This window comes from Sus scrofa, chromosome 6 (genome assembly GCF_054392235.1).
Source record: "Sus scrofa isolate SSC_HxYL_T2T_F1_AM1 chromosome 6, Sscrofa_HxYL_maternal_Yorkshire_Landrace_v2.0, whole genome shotgun sequence".
In the NCBI taxonomy this organism is placed as follows: Eukaryota; Metazoa; Chordata; class Mammalia; order Artiodactyla; family Suidae; genus Sus; species Sus scrofa.
This window is the reverse complement of record NC_139388.1, coordinates 101,721,855-101,745,973: the sequence shown is the minus strand read 5'-3', so window position 1 is coordinate 101,745,973 and position 24,119 is coordinate 101,721,855. Positions and strand designations below refer to the sequence as shown.

At 53.6% G+C, this 24,119-nt stretch overlaps 2 protein-coding genes and 1 long non-coding RNA gene across 8 annotated transcripts in view; 2 read left to right on the top strand and 1 right to left on the bottom strand.

The window, feature by feature from the left end:
• Nucleotides 1-13,344, top strand: part of IMPA2 (inositol monophosphatase 2) — a 49,875-nt gene extending 36,531 nt beyond the window's left edge. For 2 of the 4 annotated variants that reach the window (XR_014807564.1, XR_014807560.1), the window contains one exon: nucleotides 1,483-4,141. The gene's annotated coding sequence lies outside the window, so the exon portion shown is untranslated. Of the gene's footprint in view, nucleotides 1-1,482; nucleotides 4,142-13,231 lie in introns of those variants that run through there. The other 2 variants (XR_014807562.1, XR_014807561.1) reach the window with 2 other exon arrangements.
• CIDEA (cell death inducing DFFA like effector a) lies at nucleotides 5,767-20,124 on the top strand. 3 transcript variants are annotated; one of them, XM_005656108.4, is made up of 5 exons: nucleotides 5,767-5,825; nucleotides 13,835-13,979; nucleotides 14,713-14,859; nucleotides 17,946-18,100; nucleotides 19,689-20,051. In XM_005656108.4, the coding sequence occupies exons 1-5, from the start codon at nucleotides 5,788-5,790 to the stop codon at nucleotides 19,834-19,836; spliced, it is 633 nt and encodes a 210-aa protein (XP_005656165.2). In that variant the 5' UTR covers nucleotides 5,767-5,787; the 3' UTR covers nucleotides 19,837-20,051.
• On the bottom strand, nucleotides 20,057-23,138 carry LOC146402710 (uncharacterized). Its single transcript, XR_014807580.1, has 3 exons — nucleotides 23,068-23,138; nucleotides 22,459-22,598; nucleotides 20,057-20,296 (listed from the first exon to the last, which is right to left on the bottom strand). It is a non-coding gene; the product is annotated as an uncharacterized LOC146402710 (long non-coding RNA).
• Nucleotides 23,139-24,119: the final 981 nt, after the last annotated feature.

Below are 24,119 nucleotides of genomic sequence, written 5' to 3'. Positions count from 1 at the left end.
GGATGGGGCGGGGGCACTGGGACCTCAGCTTGATTCCCCAGTGTACAATTCTGAGACACCTGGAGCTCACAGGTGGATGGAGAAGATAAAACACACAAATGATATGGGATTTGATGAGTAGGTTCCTGGACTTGGAGCCAATGCATCCAGATGACCATTTCCATGTTTGTGAGACATTCTGAGATACTTTCCCCTATCGACCAAGAGGAAGGATAGTTTATACTCCCACCCACAGAAAGTATAAATTCCTGTTTTGTTGCGCCCTCACCGGTATTGATGGTTTTAAAATATCTACTGAAGGATAGGGAATTGCATCCTCTTACTGTTCAAAGTTCTGGTCCTCTGATCGATAGCAAGCCTGGACATTTTCTTAAGCACTTTTTTTTTTTTTCTTTTTAGGGCCACACCTGTGGCATATGGAAGTTCCCAGGCTAGGGGTCGAATGGGAGCTGCTGCTGCCGGCCTACACCACAGCTCACAGCAACACCAGATCTGTAACCCACTGAGCAAGGCCAGGGATGGAACCTGCATCCTCCTGGATACTAGTAGGTTTCTTAACCCGCTGAGTGACAGTGGGAACTCCATCTCAAGTACATTTCTCATGATCTACTCATTTTCCCTTTTTTTTTTTTTTGTCTTTTTAGGGCTGCATGCACAGCATATGGAGGTTTCCAGGCTAGAGGTTGAATCAGAACTCTCGGCCACAGCCACAGCAACACCAGATCCAACCCTCATCTGTGACTTACACCACAGCTCACGGCAAAGCTGGATCCTTAATCCACTGATCAAGGTCAGGGATTGAACCTGTGTCCTCATGAATACTAGTCAGATTCATTTCCGCTGAGCCATGATGGGAACTGATTTTCCCATTTTTGAAAAATATTTTTATATTCTTTGAAAAGGTAAGTTTTTAAAGGAGTTTTGAAGGAAAGCATAAAGTTATTAATGTGACTAAGATGGGAGCCTGAATACTGGTCAGGATGAATCAAAGTGGCCTCTGATGAAATCTTTGAATGTATAGACCCTCAGAGCGGACAGCACCCCTTCTTGGTGTCACACCCAAGAAACACCCTGCACATAGGATGAGGAGTGAACATGGCTGAGTTCAGCTCTGTTTATACACGTGAACAAAGGAAAACTAATCAGTATTTGGCAAGAGGGGGAATGTTAAATAGAGCTTGTCCTATACATGTTGTGCAGTATATGCAGAAAGTCTAGGCTGGATCCATGTGCACTAGACACGGGTGAGCACAAAGCACAGCAGTATGTATAGCACGGTACCGTCACCACACAGTGACCCTCGAGTTAGGTGTTTATTAATGGCAGAGTGGTAATCGCATGGAAGGACTTGGATCAAATGAGGAACCGGGCAGGAAAGGGGCTAGAACTGGTGACAGTGGTCTAAGAAGACCCTGCCTTATCTGTACAGTTTTAATCCAAATGCTTCATAATGATGACAGGGTGTCCATGTTTTACTTACAGAGTTCAAGTTTCACTGAGACCTTTGTAGGAGGTGTGGACACTGTGTGAAGAGTTGTGCTGGTTTCCACACGCGTGGTGGACACTGGTGGAGCTCTGCTTTGCCCTGTGCCCAGTTGGGGAAGACCAGGCACAGTCAGCCTGGATGAGCCCCAAACACGGCCTCCTTTGGGCCCTTTGGAGAGAAAATTCCAATTGAAGTTAGCAGGAAAGAACATCACGTTTGTTCGTATATTTGGAAGGAAAGGAAACATCCCCATCCAGTAATGACGCAGCCATAGGAGATCAGGCAGGGGTGGGGGCCAGGATGCCGGGTGTTCTCAGTGCAAGGCCTGGCCGGTCCCCCATTGGGGGCCATTCCCCACCAAGGGGCGCCTTGGCTGTGCACACAGAACCCCCAGAGTGGTTGGTTGTAGGTGTCTCTGGAGAAGAGGCTATGGTTTGCATGGATATTAAGGGATCTGGGGCCCTAAAGGCTCAGAACCACTGTGCTGGGGCCTCAGTGTCATGGGCATGAGTTATAACTCAGCACCTTGGTCTTCACACAGGCTGCACCAGACACTGAAATCCTAAAGTCCATCCCAGAATAGAAGGACTTCCACTTCTAGTTCAGTTGGAAAAACAGTTGTCTAGACTGAGAGCTACTTGCATACCTGGCCTCCCGCAGCCTCATGTCCAGCACGAGGGCCAAGTGTTCAGGCAGCCGGTTCTGTGGGTCTCCCAGCTGGACTCAGGCTGATGGGGTGGCCCATCCAGGGTCTCCCTTGGCCAGTGGCAGGGCTGGCACTCAGGTCCAGCTCTCCAGCACACCATAGTGTCTCCTCCACTCCTCCCAGGGTTGGTTATTCTGTGGGTGGTATTTTGACCCCACTAAGAAAGACTGGTCAGCTGCCTGAACATTCATACATCACCGCAGGCTCATTGGCCCCTGGAGTGGTAGGTGTGAGGGGCTGAGGCCATTAATTTCCCCACTAGAACTCAGTTCCTCCTTCTTAAGTGTGATTCCTGATCTCACTCCTGAGCTGGTGTGAAAAACAAGACACCTTCGTCAGTCCAGCAGTGCTCCCCAATCTTGTGAAAATTCACCTTGAGTTAGTGACCCAGCTCAGGACAAAGGCACAGTTCTGTGTGTTTGTGACTTGGTTTCAGAGGCACTGGCACCCAGACCCGCCCTGGTGGAAATGCTGATGGTCAGGCTAGACCTTTGCACAAGCCCTAGTCGCGCCTTCTGTGAGGGACAAATCTGTATCTGAACCGCAGTCCTGAGATTCCCGCATCTTCCATCCTCTCAGAGGTGCCCCTACCCACCCGTGCCTCTGTCCCCCCCAGCTTCTAACCCTGGCTGCCCTGGAACATAGTGGTCGATGGATAAAGTTATGCTGAGTGGTGTTGAGTGAGAAAGGAGGCCATAGATGACCTGTGCTGGACAGGCCCCCTCCTCCACCCCCACACACAGCCACAACCAGCCCTTTCCAGCTCCTTGTGGCACCCTGGGCTTCGCAGCCTTGCCCTTTGGAGCACAACCTGCCCCTGCCCTCCAGCCTCTCCACATACCCTCCTGGGGCAGCCCATCCACTCACGTGGAGCAGGCAGGGGGCTGGGAGGCTTTGACTTCCTGCCTCAGAGGCTCCAGGGTGTGTCCCCTGGGACCACGTCCTCCCCGCATCTCCATCCAGGGTGACCCCCAGGCCCTCGGGTTTCAATATAATCTCAACCTCAGCTGCAAACTTAACCCCACACACACACACACACCGTGTTTCTCATTCAGTTAGGGGCCTTGCAGGCCCCCAGTTACCCCACCAAGAATCTGGGCCTGATCTCCAGCTGCTTGCATGTGGTTCTTCAAGTGGGAAACGTCCCTGCCCCTCCCCTTCTCCGTGCCCACTGTCAGCCCAGGTCTCCCCATCATCACCTACAGGCTCCCTATGTCACCCAGGCCAGCCTCCGAGCCACCCAGAATTTATCTCAAATCTGTCTGCTGGGCCCCCTCTGCGTGTGTTCAGGGCTGTGCAGATTCTTCCCGAAAGTGGATCCCATTCCGACCTGTCTGGTCAAGAACCCTGGCAGGCTCACCACTCACGCCTGCTACCCTCACCCATCCTCCCAGCCCCTGCTCCAGGGTCCCCTCCGGGGCGCCTTTGGCAGATTTCAGCCTTCAGGCGGCTTTCCCGTGTTACTGCTGCCACAGCACCGCATTTACCCATCCTTCAGTCAGTCACTTACAAGCCCACACGGTGGCCCCAGGAATGAGTGATGAATTGCACCTGCTGCCAGGATCAGCTCCACGTGTGTAAGGCCCCTGTGCACCTGACCCTCACTGCCCCAGAATGGGCCCAACACGCTTGTCCCTTAGTGGCGTGCCATGCATGCAGAAGGCATCAGTGAATCCCAGTGTTAGGTGGGACTGGGAGGTCACTATTGTTTCATTAAGAGAGGCAGCATCAGGGGTATGTGTGACAACGTTTTTGTTTCTTCAGAGGTGCAAGCTGAAGAATTTTGTTTAGGAGGTTCAAATAAAAATACAGATAAAAAAACAAGCAACTATGTCAACATGTTAATGGTGGTTGAATCCAGGCACTGGGTGTAAGGATGCTCATGTTACGTTCTTTCTGTATGTCTTTATAGTTGAAATTGTTCACAGTAAAAAGTTTTTGAAAGGCGAGTTGACTTGAATTGGTGAGCCCTATTTTCTCACTTATCAAATGGTGTGTCTTAGTCCCTCGAGGCTGCTCTAACAGAATGTGATGGGCAAGAGCTTATTATAAACAGCAGAGACTTACTGTCCACAGTTCTGAAGGCTCAAAGTCTGAGATCAGGGCCAGCAGCACAGGGTTCTGGTGGCGGCGGCCTCTTCCTGGTTCACAGCTGGCCGCCCTCTCACCATGTCCTCACATGGCAGAAGGGGTGAGGGAGCTCTCTGGGGTCTCTTATAGGGGCACTGATCCCATTCACGTGGCCCCACCCTCACCACCTAAGCACCTCCCACCCCCACCCCCATCCAGTGCTGTCATACTGGGCATTGGGATTTGGATTCATATATGAATGTGGGGACATTTGGGCCCCATTGAGGAGGGGCAGCTAGGGCCCAGTCCTTTTTCCTGGGGCTGGAGAGTTCTTGGCAGGCCCCCGGAGTCCAGGACTCAGGACGGAAATTGCTTTTGGCTCCCACATTCCTCATCTCCGTGACACCAGTGACCCTCAGGGCAAGATGAATGTTTGTTTCTATGATTAAAAGGAGGAAAAGTATGGGCAGAAGGGCCAGCTCTGCTAGTCAAGTCAGTCGGGACCAAGGCAGAGGTCAGGCTGCAGCTCTTTGGAAATGTGGTTTGCAGCAGGGCCCAGGCAGGCTGATAAGCAGAGGGCCAGTCATTGGTTGAGTGCAGGGCAGGCTCATCAGAGGAGGTTACTCCTTTTAAAGGGCAGGCTGGTGGTCCCGCGGTGGTGCAGTGGATTTATGAACCAGCTTGTCTCTATGGTGGTGCCAGTGTGATCCCCAGCCTGGTGCAGTGGATTAAGGACCCAGCCTTGCCAAACTGTGGTGTGGGTCACAGCTGCAGCTCCGATCCCATCCCTGGCCAGGGGACTTCCATATGACACAGGTACAGCCAAAATAAATAAATAAAGGGCCCGGGTTGTGGCACTGCCCCTACTCAATGTGCTCAGGGGTCTGCTTCAAGTTCTCAGTTAAGAGCTCTGGAGGGAGTTCTGGCATGGTGCAGCAGTAAGGAACACGACTAGTATCCATGAGGACCTGGGTGCAATCCCTGAGCTCGCTCAGGGGGTTAAGAATCTGGCATTGCGTGAGCTGTGCTCTGGAATCCCTGCCACCCCCGCCCTTCTAAGGTCTGAAACACGCCCAACTGCACCTTCCTGTGTGGAGTTCTATGTAAGCCGGACCGGGTTAACCTACCCCCTCGTCCTGGGCTCTGTGTTTCTCTGCCTCCCTTACTCAGAAAAAGTCCTATCCCTCTGACCCCTCGGGTCCCTCGCCCCCGGTCCGCTTACAGCCCCGGTCCATTTACAGACCCTCACAACCGAGGCGCACGGTGGGGAAGGTTCTGAGGGGGGGGTCCTCGGGGACCGGCGCGCATCCGCACCCTAATCCTCGAGGGGGCCGCCCATCCACAGCTGATGCCACGGCTTCCCCCACTGCCCGGGTCTCCAGCAGGCAGACCAGAGGGCCCGCGGAGCGCCTGGGCCGCAGGTCGTGGGAAGGCCGGCCGCCCGAGGGGCGTGGATGCGGGCGGGGCGGCGGCGCTTTTAAGAGGCTGCGCGCCAGGCGGCTGCGCCCAGCTGGGAAGCGGAGCAATGGAGACGGCGCGGGAGTTCGCGGGAGCCCTCCTCAGGCGAGTGCTGCGCTGCCTGCGCCCCCGATCCCCGGTGCCCCGCAGCGCCCTACCCCTTTCGCCTCCTCAGCCCACCTGCCCAGCCCGAGCCGCCCACAGCCGGCCGCCAGCGCAGGTGTGGCTCCCCAGATGAGCGTGTGTCCACGGAACAGGTGCCGGTGGTGAGTGCAGGAGCGGCCACATCCCTTGCCGCCGCAGCCCCAAGGGCGCGGACGAGGCGGGTCCAGGAGGCCTGGGCGACGGCTCCACCGGGTGCCGGGTCAGGTTTCTCGGGCTCCCTGAGCGCGGCGGGAGTTGGGGCGACGCGAGTGGTGCTGGTGGGGAGCGTGGTGTCGGGGCGGCCAGCTCAGCTCTCGGGACAGCGCGGGTTCCAGGTCCAAGCGCCCGCCTGGGCCTGGACGCTCCCTGACCCTGCTGGCTGAACCCCCAGGCTTGTAAGGTGGAGTTTGAGGGAAGCGGTGACGCTGCCCAGTGGGGAAGAAGGGCCCCCAGACCCTCGCCAGCTCCAAGCGGGGCCTGACCGAGAACCACAGCACCTTTTTTCTCTCTTGGGTTCTTCTTCTCACCTAGACATCCTTAACCAATCTTTGTAAAACCCTAAAGATATCAGGTGGCTGTAACTTTACAGATTTAAGGGAGGGATGAGTGGATGGTGCTTTATTTGAAGATGTTCAGAGTACTTCAAAAAGATAGAAAGCGCTTGAGTTCTTTGAAATGCAGGTTTTCTGAGGTGAGGGGGAAGGAAATGTGATCTGTAAGCTTCTGAACTTGGGTTCTTAAAGGGGGTGACATGCTCAAGATTAGAGACAGCTGCCAACATATGGGGGGGGGGCGTCTGTTTATCCTCTGGCTGTCTGGCTGTCTCTTTGAAAACAAACAATGAGGCGTTCCCATCATGACTCAGTGGCTAACGAATCCGACTAGTATCCCTGAGGACCCAGGTTCGATCCCTGGCCTCGCTCAGTGGGCTAAGGATCTGGCGTTGCCGTGAGCTGTGGTGTAGGTCGCAGGCGCCTCTTGGCTCTGGCGTTGCTGTGGCTGTGGCATAGGCCGGCAGCTACAGCTCCGATTCAACCCCTAGCCTCGGAACCTTGAGTGCAGCCCTGCAAAGACAAAAAACAAAAACAAACAATGAAAAACAGAAGGTGGGCGACAGACTTTTTCATGCATCTTCACTGATGGGCTTCAGGCCAAAAGGAAAAGCCCTCGGGTTTTTTTTCCTGGTTTATTCCTCTTCCTCCAGCTCCACCCACCCCACAGTCCCACTCCCAGGGGTAGCAACTGCTAAGGGTTTGCAGTGTGTCTTCCAAACTTTCTTCCCATGGAACTCTCGCAGCACTGAGTTGCTGGGCTGAGCAAGGATGGCAGGAGGGCACTAACGCTGGTTGGTGTGGCCTGGAGCAGGAGGAGTCAAGGCCGGCAGAGTTAACACTGCCCTGCCCTGCCCTTGCCCCTGACCCTACAGCACTATCCCGGACCCCAAATGTCTCTGTGACTGGCTTAGGAAATGTTGGCATTTGACATCTGATTGGCTCGGACAGTCCTGAGTAGGGCGAGGGACTACTTATAGGGGACATGCTGTCGTCCCGTTCCTGCTTCCAGACTCAGCTGCTGTGATTCTTGTTTCTCCGCCTGCCTCTACACACTCTGTAATACCTGCTGAAAGGAACACATTTGTCTTCTAGTGTCTTTAAAGCCATGTCCAGACTGCAGACCCACAGGAGCTGCAGGCCAGGAGACTGCTGGACCTCTGTCTCTTCTCAGTGGTCCTTAAACCTCCTGGTGGAGTATGTCCCAACTCTGTCTTTGATTAGTAAATGACTGCATGTTGCTAAAGGAGGAACCTAGTCCATGTACATGTCTATTTTTACAGATCATATGGGTATAAGCACTTATAGGCTCTTAACACTTCATTCGTTTGTTCATCATCTGTGATCAGGAGCCTGAGGTCTCCCATCTCAGCTCTGGACACCCAGGATGTCCCCATGGGTGTGTGTTGTCACAGACAAAGCCTGCTCTGACTTTGTGCCCTGGCAGTGGTAACATTCTGAGGTTGTTACAGAGCCCATCTATATTAACGCTTTGTGTAAAATAGCTGCTTTTGTGTCTCTTTCCTTCCTTGGGTAAGAACTCCAGGTTTTCTATAGCTGCCCTCTCAGTACACATTTTACCAGTCTTATCAGTGATATAAACAGGGAATTGAGTTTTCTACAAGCTTATTCCTTCATGGTCTGAACTCTTACTTTAAAAACATTCAGTATTCAAAGACTTCGTGGTCATATATTGGATAGGTTTTCTAGCCAAGCATTTTGCTGGATTGGTCAAGGCACAGCTGTGAACTGCCATAGTCCTGTCAGGCGGCTCCCCATGGGGCCCATGTGTCTGAATGTTGCCTATCGCCAACATGTCACTGCTGGTGATTGGGAAGCCTCACTGGAGCCAACACTCCTCTGCTTCCAGCCGAGGGGTGAGGCCCCGCCAAGGCCTAATGGATGCTTTCCAAGCCCCAAACCATTTCTCTGCATTTTCATGGCGGGCTCACCACTTCCCTGCTCCATCCTTGTCACCTGGCTTTGGGCACAGTGTGTGCTTTACTGCTTCACGTGGGCCTTCCTTGTCTACCTGACAATGAAATTTGGGACCCTGTTCCCGGACCTGCCTTTCTCCTCCAGCACTTGTAGAACACACATCAAGAGTTCCCATGGTGGGAGTTCCCGTCGTGGCGCAGTGGTTAACATATCCGACTAGGAACCATGAGGTTGTGGGTTCAGTCCCTGCCATTGCTCAGTGGGTTAACGATCCGGTGTTGCCGTGAGCTGTGGTGTAGGTTGCAGACGTGGCTCAGATCCCATGTTGCTGTGGCTCTGGTGTAGGCCGGTGGCTACAGTTCCGATTCAACCCCTAGCCTGGGAACCTCCATATGCCGCGGGAGCAGCCCAAGAAATAGCAAAAAGACAAAAAAAAAAAAAAAGAGTTCCCATGGTGGTGCAGTGGTAATGAACCTCATCAGGCTCCATGAGGTTGCAGGTTTGATCCCTGGCCTCGCTCAGTGGGCTAAGGATCCGGCATTGCCGTGAGCTGTGGTGTAGGTCACAGACACAGATTGGATCTGGCGTGGCTGTGGTGTAGGCCAGCAGCTGTAGCTCCAATTAGACCTCTAGCCTGGGAACCTCCATATGCCGAAGGCACGGCCCTAAAAAGTAAAAAAGAAAAAAGAGCAAACAGCAGCCCAGATGCCTACGACCTATGGGGCCAGCTTCTTTCCACAGCAATGGACTTCATGTTGTCAGCTGTCAGCCTGTTTATCTCACACGCTGACAAGTTGAGGGGAAAATACAGACTTCCCTGTCCCCTCATTTCTGGGAGGCATGCCCCCTCGCAGTTTTCAAGAATGTTCCGTGAAGTCTGACGTCTCTTATCATCATGATTTCCCTGAAACTATCCATTTCCTTGAACAGCCATTTCCTTGTTGTTGTCATTTTTTCCGTGTAGTGAGGCGGTTTCCCTCCTGCTCCCTGTGACTGGCTGCACGTTCCAGGGGTGAGAGGCCGGCTAGCAGGGTGCGAAGCTAAAAGTCAGATTCAGAGGCTCTTCGGGGCTCTTGCGTCAACTTCAATGCAGTAAAACATGCATGGAGGAGAGTAGCACGTTTTTTGGCATCATGCTAGAGGCCAGGGACATAAATTATCCCATTAAAAGAGGACCAGGATTGAGCTGGATTCATATGCCGCTTTGTTCATTGAGGTAGTTGACCCTGCCGTTTGTTCATTTTGCTGGAGCAGAGTAAGCACTCGGAGTACTTGTTAAGCAGGCTTAGTGTACCTCAGATTTCGCTTAACCTCTTTGTGTATCTTTTGTAAGATAGTCTTGATTATATGTAATTCAGCGCATCAAATCACTTGCCCTCCTACTTGAAAAAAAAGGGCCGAACTTGACCTTCACATCTGCAGGACTATCTTAGGTGGCTTCTCAGCCTTTGTTCCAACTGTGACCCAGTTCTCAGGGGGAAAGAAGAGCACGGACTGGGTCCTTCTCTGTCAAGGACGGTCTCTGAGGGCAGCCATGAGGGAGGCCCAGGACTGACTCCAAGCCCTTATCTGGTCAGAAGTTAAAAGACAATGAAGGCTTTGTGGTTGGTGGAGCTGGGTCCCTGGATCATGGTTGCCCACGGAGGCATGAACCTCTGCAGCTGGTGAGCAGGTGCAGAACCATGATGAACTGGGTCAGTGCTTTGGTGCCCGTGGTGTGCCATTGACCTCCAGGGCCCAGGTTCTGAGATGTGAGCTTTGTCCCTGTTTCTCCCACTAAGCCTCTCACCCGGGGAAGCACAGCCCCAGGTGGACAAAGCAGTAACTCCCTGCTATGGGGCGGGGGGGGTGGGGTGGGGGGGATGGGGGTCCTTGCAACCAAAGAGGGTCTCGTGGGTGGGGTGGGATCCCCCTACCTGGCTGGTCATCGCCTGGAGCCATATCAGCAGAGCGCTGGTCCCTCTTCCCCAAGAGCCCCGGTCCAGACGCTGTCTTCTGGTTAGGAACAAGGCAGGTCCCAGCTGTCAAGCATCACGTGGATCATCCTTGCTGGTCCAGTTGACCAGGGCACCAAGGAAGGGGCTGAGCGAGGTCTCTGTGGCATCAGCTCAGTGGGACATGGCCCCTGGCTGGTTGTATTGTGTAACATGGGAGCCTGTGTAACTCCCTGGAACAGGGGCAGAGGTCCAGAGCCATGTGACAGGCCCTGCTGTGTTGGGTCAGGCGTGGACTCCCTCTGTGGGCCTCTCGTTCTGGTGGGAAGCCCCTGGGGGACCAGTGACTGGACACAGCCCCCTTGCAGCTGCCCCACTGGACACAGGCTGGGCTGTGACCTAAAAGAGCTAGGCTAAGGGCAGAGGAACCCCCACCCCCACCCCCGCCACATACTCCAACTCTCCCTCACCCTCTCCGCCATGTTTATCACTTGGGACTTGAACTTCAGAGAGATTCCTTAGTAGCTGAGTGACCTTGAGAAATGACTCCAAGCCTCAGTTTTCTCATCTGAGAAATGGGGTAGCACTTCCCTTGTAAGTTGCGATGAAACTTAGTTAAGACGTAAAGAACCAACATGTTGCTGCCCTGGTGGATGCTTGGATATACACAATCACAAGGCCTGAGTGAAATGCCAGCTGAATATCCTTCAGACCAAATTCTTGCTGACAGCCTAGGCAAAGAGGTTGTGGCACCAATTCCAGCATGTAAGGGTGGGGGAGGGGCTTCCCACGGGGCCCCAGGCATTTCTCAGACGCCAGCAGGGTGTCCTAGGATTCAGCTCAGTTCTGACTCCATGTACCCAGAGAGCATGTGAGATCCCAGGGGGTAAGGGGCAGTCCCCCACTTCAGACACCAGGTTGCCACCTTTGTCCAGTAGGAAAGTGCAGTCTAGTTGGGGAAATAAAGCGTAGATAAGTAAATGAGAGTGTGTGTGCTGTCATTTATATATGCAGATGTGTGATATAGAATATAGATAGGTAGACACGGCGCTGGCAAACAGGTGTCCCTAGAACTCAAGCCTCTGTGGAGTTGATCTCAGCTAATTGCTCTAAGTGTCAGAAAGCAGTGAGGTCCCCACTTGCATCTTCAAGGTTGTCCCCAAAAGAAAGCCCTTTGTTTCATTCTCCTGTACAAGGATTTGTCCCATCTCTCTGAGCTGTTCAGGATTGGGGGGACAGTGCAGTGACAGATGCGGGTCCTTCAGGGCTGCACAGATAAAACGAATGTCACACATTGATCTCAGTGCCCAGCAGCAACAGCGCCCTGGAACATTGCCGATTCTCTTTGTGTTGCGAATTGTTTCTTTGCGTACGAATGTCCACAGTTCAGGGCAGAGGGCCTCCCGAATTGCCAGACTGGTCTCAGAGACTAAAACCCCTCCAGCACCACCAGCAAGGCCTATCTGTCAGGTGTTAGTTCAGAGAACTTCTTGGATGTGTGTTTAAAAGCACAGACTGTGGTTTTGTATTTCCTTGATTGCTGTCAAAGTTGCACTGTTCACTCCAGGCAGCCTCTTCCTAGTTACTCAGCATGTGGCCCCCAGCTCAGCTTTAGGAGGCAAAGACCACGTGCCTAGTCTGAATCCCAGTGCCCACCTGTGGGGCTGCTCTCCCATCTGAGTTTCTTCATCTGTAAATTGAGAAAACTAGGTTTTCTGAGGATGGAGGTAATATAGAGAGAGCAAAAACATGTGTTTGTTAAAAACTGCCAAAATGACTACGTAATAGCTGTTTTGTATTTATCCCCCATTTTGTTACATTTTTGTAGTTCCTAGGTAACAAAATTTAATTATCAAGGTTGGGGATTTTTTTTCCTCAGAAAATTAAAACATGATTTGGTCTTGCTACATTGTCTTTTCCTAGGTGAGTTCTTTTTTTTATGGTGGATTTTGATTCAGTTCTTTGATTAATGTAGAACTTGCTCCAAAGTTCCACATGATAAATGGTCTACAGTTCTTGGTATTCTGGAGTTCCCGTCATGGCTCAGTGGTTAACGAATCTGACTAGGAACCATGAGGTTGCAGGTTTGATCCCTGGCCTTGCTCAGTGGGTTAAGGTTCTGGTGCTGCCATGAGCTGTGGTGTAGGTTGCAGACTCGGCTCAGATCCCAAGTTGCTGTGGCTGTGGCGTAGGCCGGTGGCTACAGCTCCGATTAGACCCCTAGCCTGGGAACCTCCATATGCTGCGGGAACAGCCCAAGAAATGGCAAAAAGACAAAAAATAAATAAATAAAAATAAATAAGAAAGTTCTTGGTATTCCAACCACAGTGATTACTGTGTTCTGCTGTTCCTTGTTTAGCCTCATTTCAAAAAATTGGTTTATTGGAGTTCACGTCGTGGCGCAGGGGAAATGAATCTGACTAGGAACCATGAGGTTGCGGGTTCCATCCCCAGCCTCGCTCAGTGGATAAAGGATCCAGCGTTGCCGTGAGCTGTGGTGTAGGTCACAGACGTGGCTCGGATCTGGCATTGCTGTGGCTGTGGCCGGTGGCTACAGCTCCAATCAGACTCCTAGCCTGGGAACCTTCACATGCTGCGAGTGCAGCCCTAAAAAGCAAAAAAAAAAAAAAAAAAAGAAAGAAAAGAAAAGAAAAAAAATATTGGCTTATTGCTATAGTGACTACTATCTGGCCTTTAATTTTCTGGCTCAGTCTTCTTCTTTTTTCTTTTTTTGGCTGCGCCCACATTGCATAAGAATTCCAGAGCCAGGGATCAAATCTGAGCCACAGCAGTGACAATTCCAGGTCCTTAGCCCACTAAGCCACAAGGGAACTCGCTGGCTCAGTCTTATTATACAAATGTGTAACTATTTTTATGTGTGCCTAATTCTTTAACTCTGTTTAGCTGCTCCCTGGTCTTGAGAAATCTTTTTTTTTTTTTTAAGGTTTTTCAGCTCTAAGAACCAGGTTTGCAGAATATACTTCTTATTCCTCTTTTGAGTTTGAGGCCCTTACCATGCCTTCTCAGACAGTTACTGCAAGGGCTTTGCATGTTCAGGTAACACAGGTATAATGATGGTTGCATTGCATTTATTTTATTTTATTTTTGTCTTTTTGCCATTTCTAGGGCCGCTCCTGCAGCATATGGAGGTTCACAGGCTAGGGGTCGAATTGGAGCTGCAGCCGTCGGCCTACACCAGAGCCACAGCAACTTGGGATCCGAGCCGCCTCTGCAACCTACACCACAGCTCATGGGATCCTTAATCCACTGAGCAAGGCCAGGGATCAAACCCACAACCTCATGGTTCCTAGTCGGATTCGTTAACCACTGAGCCACAACAGGAACTCCTGCGTTGCGTTTTTTAATATTATACATTTGTTTGTTCCTTATTAGTTATGTGATTTTCAATAATCCCAGCCATTGGCTTTCTTTTAGGTATAAATAGTATCACTGTCTTATTTCTGTGTTTCTTACTTGAGACCTCTCTCTGAGGACTCCTCTTTGAAAGTAACCTTCGATGTGTTTTGACTTTTCCCTCCACTTCCAGGCCCCTGACGTTCATGGGGCTGCAGACCAGGAAGGTGCTGCTCACACCCCTCATGCATCCTGCTCGCCCCTTCCGAGTTTCCAACCACAACCGGAGCAGCCGACGGGGGGTGACAGCCAGCAGCCTGCAGGAGCTCCTCAGCAAGGTACGGGGACCACGGTGTGCCCCCACCCCTGGCAGCTCACACGGTCCCCAAACTTGCAGGGGCCTGGGAACAAGACAGAGGGTCTGAGGGGGGCCTTCTGGGGTTAAAAGGAGGGTGTAAAGCAGAAAAGGGGATATTACCATGTTCTTGTCCCATATAAGATTTAGGTACAGACAAAAGCCTTAAAGATCGCCACCAATTGATAATGTGGCTTTATTTCTTTGACAAGGGAGCTTAGAGGAGGCAGACTTTGGAAATCTGCTTTTGGTTAGAAAGGCTGGGGAACAGTGCTTAATCTGAAACAGCATCCCGATCACCAAATAAGGAAGAATCATAGCCTCCAGTGGCGGCAAAGCCCAGACACAGATGCCCGTGGAAACCAGACAGGTGTCCAGCACGCGGGGTCTGCAGCGAGAGAGAGGCGGGCTTTCTAAGGATCACGTACACAGGGTCATTCTTATTATTTGTCCCAATAAGCAGGACCTTTTAGAAACTGAATGTTATTCCCAGAGATCACGTATATCCTGTCTGAACTTCTGAGGAAGTTAGGTCCTGATGCTCCCTAGCTTCTTTCTCTTCAAAGCAAAGACTAAGTCATCGACACCAGTTAAGGTACGTCTTCGCCCTGAAAACCCTCTGCATCAGCCAGCGCTTCTGGAACCATGACCTAGTGCCACTGGTAGGTCCAAACGGAGTCCCTCGCTCCCCTCCTGACTGTGGTGTTCCACCCTAGACCCTGGATGCCCTGGTTATCGCCAGCAGAGTGGTCACTTTAGTGTTGGAGGAAGATGGCACCGTGGTAGATACAGAGGAGTTCTTCCAGATGCTGGGGGACAACACACACTTCATGGTCCTGGAGAAAGGACAAAAGTGGACACCGGTAAGCACTGCCAAAGGCGGCTCCTCTCACCTGCAAAAGTGTGGTCCCCTTTGGCGTTGACCAGCCCTCTTTCTAAGTGTATCCTTTGTGTTCACCTAATAAGCGGATCTGCTACCCTCACAGGGATGCTTGTATTTCTAGGAAACATAGGATCGTTGTGAAATGGGGTTATGTTACTTGGAGCCAGTAATTCTGAGGGACAGGCTTTGGCCAGTGAGTAGCTACAGGTCCTGTGATGGCGTGTGGAATGACCACTCACACTCTGTGACCTCAGGAGTCAGAGAGCTGACATAGCAGGTGAAATCAGGAAGGTGTGTGCAGGTGTAAATGCAGTGATTTAGACAAGCAACAAGTTAGACTGAAGGATTTTATTTCTGGAGTTCCCGTCGTGAGCGTGGCGCAGTGGTTAATGAATCTGGCTAGGAACCATGAGATTTCAGGTTCGATCCCTGGCCTTGCTCAGTATGTTAAGGAGCTGTGGTGTAGGTTGCAGATGTGGCTGGGATCCCGCATTGCTGTGGCTCTGGCGTATGCTGGTGGCTACAGTTCCAATTAGACCCCTAGCTTGGGAACCTCCATATGCCATGGGAGCAGCCCTAGAAATGGCAAAAAGACCAAAAAAAAAAAAAAAAAGGATATTATTTCCAAGAAAACTGTAGGTTATCTTGGAAAACACCTACAAATACAAAGCAGAATAATAAAACATCTTTCTTCTATATGATTAAATGAAGTTTAAGGAAGAGAAATCCTCAGAGGTGAACATTTTTATGGGATCCAGAATCCAAAGAGGAAAGCAAATGCTGAAGCTTTCGTCTCACCTGTGGCATCTCACCCATGGGCAGCCACTGACCCCAGTGCCGGGGCTTCAGCTCTATGGATGCTGGTGGACAGGTGCCCACAAAAGGGACTCTCACAGCTCTCTCCTGAGAATCTGGTCTCAAGGTGCCCTGCTGAGGTTTTAGGGGCTGCTGGTCCTGAAGCACCCAGAGACCTCAGAGGAATCAGCACTGGAGGGACTGTGCTCACTGAATGCTTGTTCCCCAGCTGGTCCCTTCGTTCCCCAGCTGGTCCCACATCCGCCTCCCCAGAATGTGTCACTTTATGTGGCAAAGGGGATTGGACATGGGGTGATGATCCTGGATTATCTGGCAGGCCAATGTCATCACAAGATTCTAAGAGGGACAGTCAGTGAGGAGTGACAAGAGGATGGGCAGAGGGACACAGGTGCCCCTGAAGTGGAGACACACAGCCCCAGCAAGACAGCCTGCAGCTCACCTAGGATTCCCAACTTCCATAACTGTCAGAGGGTAAATGTGAGGTGTTTTAAGACACCGAGCTGTGGCCATTTGTCCAAGCAGCAGCAGGAAACTCATTTGGAAGGGAGGGGTATTTTCTGTTGGTTTATTTTACTTAGTGGAGGAGCCTGCTGCCCTGTAACAGGTTGACGCTGCTGCATGGGCAGCACTAAACTGGGCCCAGGGGCATGTGAGTGTCACGTGGATCCTACACTTTGCCACCTTCCTTGGTAGTGTGGGGGGTGGGGTGGGGATTGGATAGGTCCTGCCCCACCTGCAGAAGGTTCTCAGTGAGTCCACCTTGGTGGGACTGGGACAGAACTTCAGAGAAGTGGCCACCAGGGGTCTCCCTCCCTCAGTCCAAAGCCTTGGAGAGTCTGGGGCAGGGTGGATCCTGGTTGGGGAAGAGGAAACCGCACACATTCATACCCTGACACCCAGTTAAAAGTCTGAGGTTGTGGGGGTAGGGGGGCATCTTCAGTTTGACTTAAGACCAGGACTTGAGGGGGAGTTTGAGGGACTGAGACGTAAACTTTGTTTTGTTTTTTCAGAGCCACACCCATGGCATATGAAAATTCCCAGGCTAGGGGTCGGATGGGAGCTGTAGCTGCCGGCCTACACCACAGCCACAGCCATGCCAGATCTGAGCCGTGTCTGCAGCATACACCACAGCTCATGGCAATACCAGATCCTTAACCCACTCAGCGAGGCCAGGGATGGAACCTGAGTCCTCATGAATCCTCGTTGAGTTTGTTTCCACTGAACTACGACGGGAACTTCCGATATATAAACTTTGATGGGTCAGCAGGGAGCGGGGACAGGATTGCAGGTGGACCTCCGCCCCCCGATTCTGTGACCTGGATTTTTAATAACGTTTCCTAAATGACAGATGCCCCTCTGAGGCACCAGGACCCCATGGGCATCACTTTGTGGGCTGCCACCGTTGTGTGTCTGGGGGGCAGAAGAGGGGCTCCAGCAAAAAGGTATGGGGGCTTTCAGGGGAATGTATGGTTTAGCTTCAAATAGAGTAGATTTGTGTCAGGAAATTTAACCTTCACAGCCTCATTCCTCCCAGTGACTAAGCTTCATGAAAGTTACATGCGGCTTTGCATCCTGGACACTACAGGACAGAGCTTAGTGGGGAAGACGTGTCACAGGCTGTTTATAAACCCAGGATTTGCAGAGGTCTGTGACCTTCTCTCCCAACCTCAGTGTCCAGCGATATCTTCGGTAGACTGAGAGTAGCTCCCGCAAGGGTCCTGAGAGGTCAGCTCTCATCCAGGGCAGGAGCTGGAGCATGGCTCTCCCACCAGCTCTGGCTTAGCCGTGGGGTTCTGGCCCTTTCTGCAGCTGCCTCCCATGCAGTGGGAATAGCACTCCCGCTGGTCTCTAAGCAGATTGTGCCACGGTCGTGGGCCCGCCCATGTTAACCAGACAGCATGGTGGCCCTGGGTGACCCGTGTGAGGGTGTCCCAACTGAGTCATCGGCACAACTGTCCATTGAGCCCTGGACCCTGAAATCCAGGCCCAAAGCCGAGTCACACTCGTCCCCGGTCATTAAACAGCAGACTGGAGAAGGTGCTTGCGCATGGGTTTGGACCCTGTGGCAGCATAAACACACTGATCTGTTAAAACATTCCTTGGGTAACTAGCAGCTTAGTCATGAGCAGATTTTCAGCTGACAAAAGAGAGGAAGGCAGCCTAAAACCCAAACTGCAGGATTACAGTTGGGATGGTCCCAAGGCCTCCCTCCTCCTGCCCTAGGCTGGTACCTACATCCCCGCCCCCCAGAAGCCTAAGAGATCGGGAATAGCAAGAGTCACCTTTGACCTGTACAAGCTGAACCCTAAGGATGTCATCGGCTGCCTCAACGTCAAGGCCACCATGTACGAGATGTACTCCGTGTCCTATGACATCCGGTGCACAGGGCTCAAGGCCCTGCTGAGGTAAGAGAACAGGGGTCCCTTGGGGTCTGGATGCGGCAAGCAGCTCGTCCCAGCTCACTCCTCTGTCCCCAGTCCAGCCCCCACCTGATTCTGTGTCACAGAGCAGTTCACTCCTACACCACAGATTTATCCAGAAAACAAGGACTCAAGCCAAAATACAGTTTCTTTTCCAAAGACCATTAGATACGACGTGAAGCGGGTGGGCAGGTGGCACTGGCATGCTCCCTCCACATGTGCCGCCAGGGCACCCCACAGGCTGGGCCTGGGGGAAACGCATCCTGATCTGTACCCCAGAACCATGTGAACAAATTCTATGTACCAGGAACACTCCTGCCATCCAGCCTCTGAGCTCTGCCCTCAGGGGTCCCTCCCGGCCTTGCCTCTGGGCAACCAGCTCTGTGACCTTTAACAGCTTCCTTAAAACTTCTCTGAGCCTCAATTTCATTCTCTTTAAAACGAGTGCACTTGCATAGGCCCTAAATACACCTGCTTCCACCCCTGCAGTAAACCCATCCCTGAGCCTCTAAAGAAGGAACCCCCTGTGGAGGAGGATGGAGGGAGAGGCTGAAGAAGCAGAGGTCTTTGAAGTTAGGTTGAAATGGGACAGGCTGGCACCCAGTGCTCCCTGCACAGCCCCCAAAGGGCCTGCTTTTCTGCTGACCCAAGTGGGCCATGGCTTCCGAGAGGCAGAGCCTCCAAGACCTGGACAACAGTTCCCGTCCTGCTGTTCAACCCTTGACCCCTGCCAGCCACCCCCCACCCCCAGTAGAGCTTCCTCTTTTTGCTGAGATGGGAGAAAACGGCTTAATTGCTTGATTTTTAAAGTGAGACAGAGAGTTACAACCTCCTCAAAGCATAAAGTAAACCCGGCCCCAAATCCCACCTCGTGGGGTGATTCAGTCTTGTCACTGGTTCTAACCAGCTGCTGGCTCTGACGGCAGCAGGAACAGCCACAGAAGCCATGAGGGCCCCACGTCAGAGTCTTCACCAGCCATCCCATGTGGACACCAGTGCCCCAAGCCCTCAGCCCCCTCTGTGGGGGGGAGACGTTAAAACTGGGCTGAGACCTCTTAGCTTCGGCCTCAGTAGAGAATAAAAATGTGAGTGAGAACTGCCTTTTGGTCTGCAACGTCACGAATGCCAGGTCAGCCTTCAGGCTCAGATGCCATGACAGGGCCGAGGCCGGTGTTCCAGCCACCCCAGCCAGCGGTGTCACAGGACTGCAGGTTTGCTGGACTCCTCCAGCAGCAAGCCCCACACCCCCAGCCAGGCCACCAAAGGACAGGATAATGTGGGGGTTCCCTGGCCGCCTCAGCCCTTTCTAGATACTGAGCAATGGGCCATGTTTGGAAGTGGCCAGTGGAAGGTGGTTCCTGGACAGTGGCAGTGGGAGCTGCTAGAAATGCAGAGTGCGGATCCCACCTGGACCCCAATCAGCATCTGTATCCCAGGCAGGCCTAGGCTGTGTGAACTGAGAGTGAGCTTCCCAAACGTGAAAGCAGTGGACTGCAGGTGCCCCAGCGTGTGTTGGGGGTGGGGCCCCCCCTGCCTGGGGCCCGTGCCCAGCCTGACACCCCCTCTCTTGCAGGAGCCTGTTGCGGTTCCTGTCCCACACCGCCCAGGTGACTGGCCAGTGTCTCATCTACATGGGCACGTACATGCTCCGAATGCTGGCTGACACGGAGGAGCAGGCGGTGCCTGGTGTGCGCCCTAGGCGGGGGCTCACAAGTGGATAGGGGCTCTGCCCCCCTTGACCCATCTGATTCCTTTCTAATTCGAAGACACTGTTCGTACATGTGCATCTATGGGCGGTGGGCCCTTCTGCTCAGGAACAGGGGCTTGAGGGCACGTGTCAGGGTGGGGCAGCAGGTGCCCCGTGGGGGTGGGGGATAAGGGTCAGCGTGCATGCACAAGGCCCTGGGCTCCTGCAATAAACCCATGACAAAACTTCCATGCTTCCTCTTCATCTCTGCTTCATCTCAGTAAAGCAAACAACTTTCACAGAGAGGCAAAACTCAGCTGGAAATGTTCTGTTAACACATGTCATCATTTTTAAGTCTTTTCAGTACTTGGTGCTGCAGGAACAGGAGTGTCAAACATTCCTGTGGGCTTAAGGTCGGTCCTGAACAAGCCCAGAGACCCGGCAGCCTGTGGGCCTGAGTGTTGGGGGTGATCAGGGTGCACTGTCAGCTTTTCCTAAAAAGCAAAAGGGACGGCTGGAAACCAGGGCCTGACGCATGGCAGGCATGGACCAGGCCTGCGGTTCTTCTGTCACCTGTGCCATCAGGCAGGCCCTAGGCTGCAAGTGACGCAGAGAGAGCTTGGGCTGTGGGGCAGGCATGGACACGGGCTCCTGATGGGCTAGGGACCCATGTCTCCACCCCACCCCTCCACCCCCACAGGTATGGTCTTCAGGGAGGTTACCCCACAGCAGAAGGTCCTGGGCTGCAGCCCAGCCGGACACACTGGACGGCGCCCACATGCGGTCACTGTGGCTGAATGACAGGCAGGTCTTGGGCAGGGGGAAGGGTAAGCACAGACCATACGCTGGGGTGGGGCAGCCTGAGTCCTGGAGGAAACAGGTGCTGCTGCCAGTCTAGGGCACAGGTGGCTACGAGACAGATCCACCCCATTGGGACTTGTGGTTTCCTCCTGCCATGGGGGCCTCTCCCCTTCCTGCCCCCTTCCTGTCTGACAGCTCAGGACAGCGGGGCACCACTGCTTGTCCCAGAAGCACAAAACTGCTCACAGTCAGACTGACCCTAGCCTGACCGCAGCTCTTCTAGGCTTAGCACTGAGCAGCAGGACTGGAGCTGCAGCCGCGGGGGTGGGAGCAAAAGTAAAGGGTCAGAAGCTGCATTCCTGGAGTACAGCCTTTTTTAAAAAACATAGTGAAAAAATCTTAGCATCCCATGCACCACCCCCGTTCTGCTTCTGGAGTAGAGGCGCCTGCGGGAGCTTCTCCAAGGTGGCACCCCTCCGCGGGCCTCCGCCACCACCCTCCACCGAGAACGAACGTTTCCCCTACAAATTCCCTTACAAGGAGCTCAGCTGGAAGCCCTTCCCAGCGTCCTCCGAGGGAGCGGGGGAGGCAGACGGAAGGAGAGCCCGCAGCTGCTCGCAGCTTTCCTGCCCCTCGCTGGCCGTGCGCTGCGTCACTTCCCAAGGATGCAGCATCCTGGAAAATGACTGCCTGGCTTCCAAAAAAGGAATTTTCACTAAGTGTCAGATCCCCTTGACTCAGCGGCCGCCCTGACTCACAGGCCCTTTTCTCACTGCATCCAGGGGTGCTTTAGGGGGATTAAGCAAGAGCAGAATGCGGAAGGGGGGTAACATTCAAAAGGACCACTTAGGGTCTGCGGGTTTCTGAACGAACTGCAGCCTCCCCCCAACCCTGTGTCCATGATTTGGGGGGTAGCCAGGACCGAGGTCACAGGGAGATCACAGGGCCTCTGGGCTGCAAAGCACAGGGGTGAGGAGGCTGTGCAGAGGGGAGGCATCTGTACAGTGGACTTTGGTGATGGAGAAACAGCAGGATTAAGTACCTACAGGACCAGGGACAGGCCGCTGCACCTCTTGCTCAGTTCAGGGAAGGAGTTACAGCCGCCTGTCTCTGGTCCTGGGGGTGACCTGGGTCCCAAACATGATCCTTGCCTGTTCTAATCCGTTTCCCTACAACCCACGTTTCACCCGCCAGCCCAGAAAAGGGAGGGTCCCCGAGGTCAGCAGGAGTGGACTGGCCTCACCCCAAAACGCCCCTGCACATGGGCCCGTGGTCCCCAGCTGGTCTCCTCCCTTTCAAGGGGCCCAGATCTTTCTGTCGCCCTCAGTGGGCTGACCTCCAGCATCACAACTCAGAAAGGGGGGCCATCCCCATGAGCTCGGGGGTGTGCCTCCACGCCTCCTTCGTGAGGCACAGACACAGCTCCACACCCCGAGGGTTCTGGAGCGTCTCCACTGTGGACTCAGGCGCAGGGAACCCCAGATGGGCCTGGTGCAAACTGAGGGCAGAAATGTTCTAATATTTGGCCCTTATTTCATGGCCACAGATAGACTCTGATTAAAACCACTGGCCTGGAACAGACTCCCCTTCCTCCATCTGTGAAATGAGGACTAGAATGAGGTGACCTGGGAATTAGGAATTCCACATCAGACAGGCTCTTGTGGCAAAGGGTTACAGATGCAGGCAGAGCCCTGTGTCAACCCTGCTCTCTTCCTCAGCTGGGGCTTCGCTCACGCACGGCTCTGCCAGACAAGGGTCCTCAAAGGAGGGTCCTCCCCACCTCTCTCTCCCCCTTCCCACACAGCGGGGTGAGGTGAGCAGAGCCACCCCAGAGCTGCCCCCGAGCCCGGCCCACCTGGGGCAAACCAGCCACTTTTCTTGATCCTGAGACCTGGGAGGATGTGGCCATTCTCCGGGCACCTGGGCCCCACGTGCTCATGGCCTCAAATCTGAGGGTGTCCTCCCCACTCAGGGCCTCTTGTGCCACTCCCCTTCCTGCGTGATGAGAAAACCATGTCAAGAAAGCTTTGGACACGTTCCTCTCCTTTCTGCCACCTTCTTCTCCAGGACACCAGTTCCTCGGATGAGCATAGTTTCTGCAAAGGAACTGGACTTAGCTCCTGCAGTTTTCAGTCAGGCAGTGGCAGGGACCCCAGGCCTCATCACCAGCTGGAACCCAAGGCCCTCTGGATGCAGTCCCCCCGCCACTGCAGTGAGGCCAGAGGCTGGCCATAGCATCAGACCCACAGACCAGGCACCACTCCAGCCCAGCACCCAGACCTGGCATGGGCCAAGCAGGGCTGGCTCAGCGCTTCCTAGATGGAGAGGAAGCCAGGAGCCCGGTGCTCAGAGCTGTGATGGGTAATGGCACCTTCTTCCCTCCCCGTGTCCTCAGGCCACATTTCCAGCACCCCAAGAACAGTCAGGACAGGGCGGGCGTCCCCAGCTGTTGGGCGTCACCCACCTGCTGTAGGATTCCTCAGGCCTCCTGCTGCAGCCCAGGCCTGGTCCAGGAAGCAGGTGGCCGCGTAAAAATAGCCAGAGCCTCAAGGTGCCAGCTTTCCAACTGTTCTGTTGAGCGGAGGCCAGATGAGAGGGTGGGAAGGGCGGCCTGGGTGAGGCCCTGGGCTGCGTCCAGCAAGGAAGCATCAGAACCTGGTGCAACAGGCACGCCTACCTGACAAGGGCAAAGGCCTTGACCCCCGGCCGTCCCTGGAATGACATCGGACACAAGGGTTCTCCTCGTTAGCTCTTTCCAGTCAATCCTGCTGCTGACAAAACAGAGCCCTCAGCCTGTCCCTGGCTCAGGAATCTGGGGGCTGGCAGCAGGGCTGCGGCTTTGGTTAAGCCAGGTGAATGCCCTCGGAAAACCTGCTGGTTGTACCTGCTGTCAACAGCCATATAGCACACACCTGTGAACCCCGGGCCGAACTGAAAGAGTCAAAGAGGGTGGAGTCTAACTGTGTGATTCAGATTGACTTGGCTTCCTTGCCTGTGAAAATGCAGAGACACCCGGTTTCCCCCGAGTGGGGGTGCGAGCCACGCAGCCCATATCTGGGGCTTGGCCACACATGTACTTAGCGGGTGGGTGGGGAGGGATGTTTGCTGAGTCTTGGGCCAGCTGGGGCCACATTCCTGACAACAGCTGAGACAGCTGCGAGGGTGGGCTTGGCTGAAATGCGTTTGACTCTGGAAATAGCCCCGGGGTTTGCCTGTGGAGGAGGAATAAGAGTTCACAGGGCTTTGTGTCCAAACGTATCTTACCTTGGGTGCTCTCCTAGCAACTGTCAGCATGCAAGCGCGGTCCACCCCAGAGGAGCTGCAAGGAGGGAAGGCAGGCTGGCCACCTTCCCACCTGCCCTCTGCCACCCACCACCACCACCACCACCACCACCACCACCAGATGCAAAGCTCGATTCCTAACTGGTCCTGCGGGAGCAGTGATAGGAAAGGAATTCAGGCAAATACCTGGTGAATCATAATCAGCTGTGAAGGATTCTCTTTTAAAAGCACCAT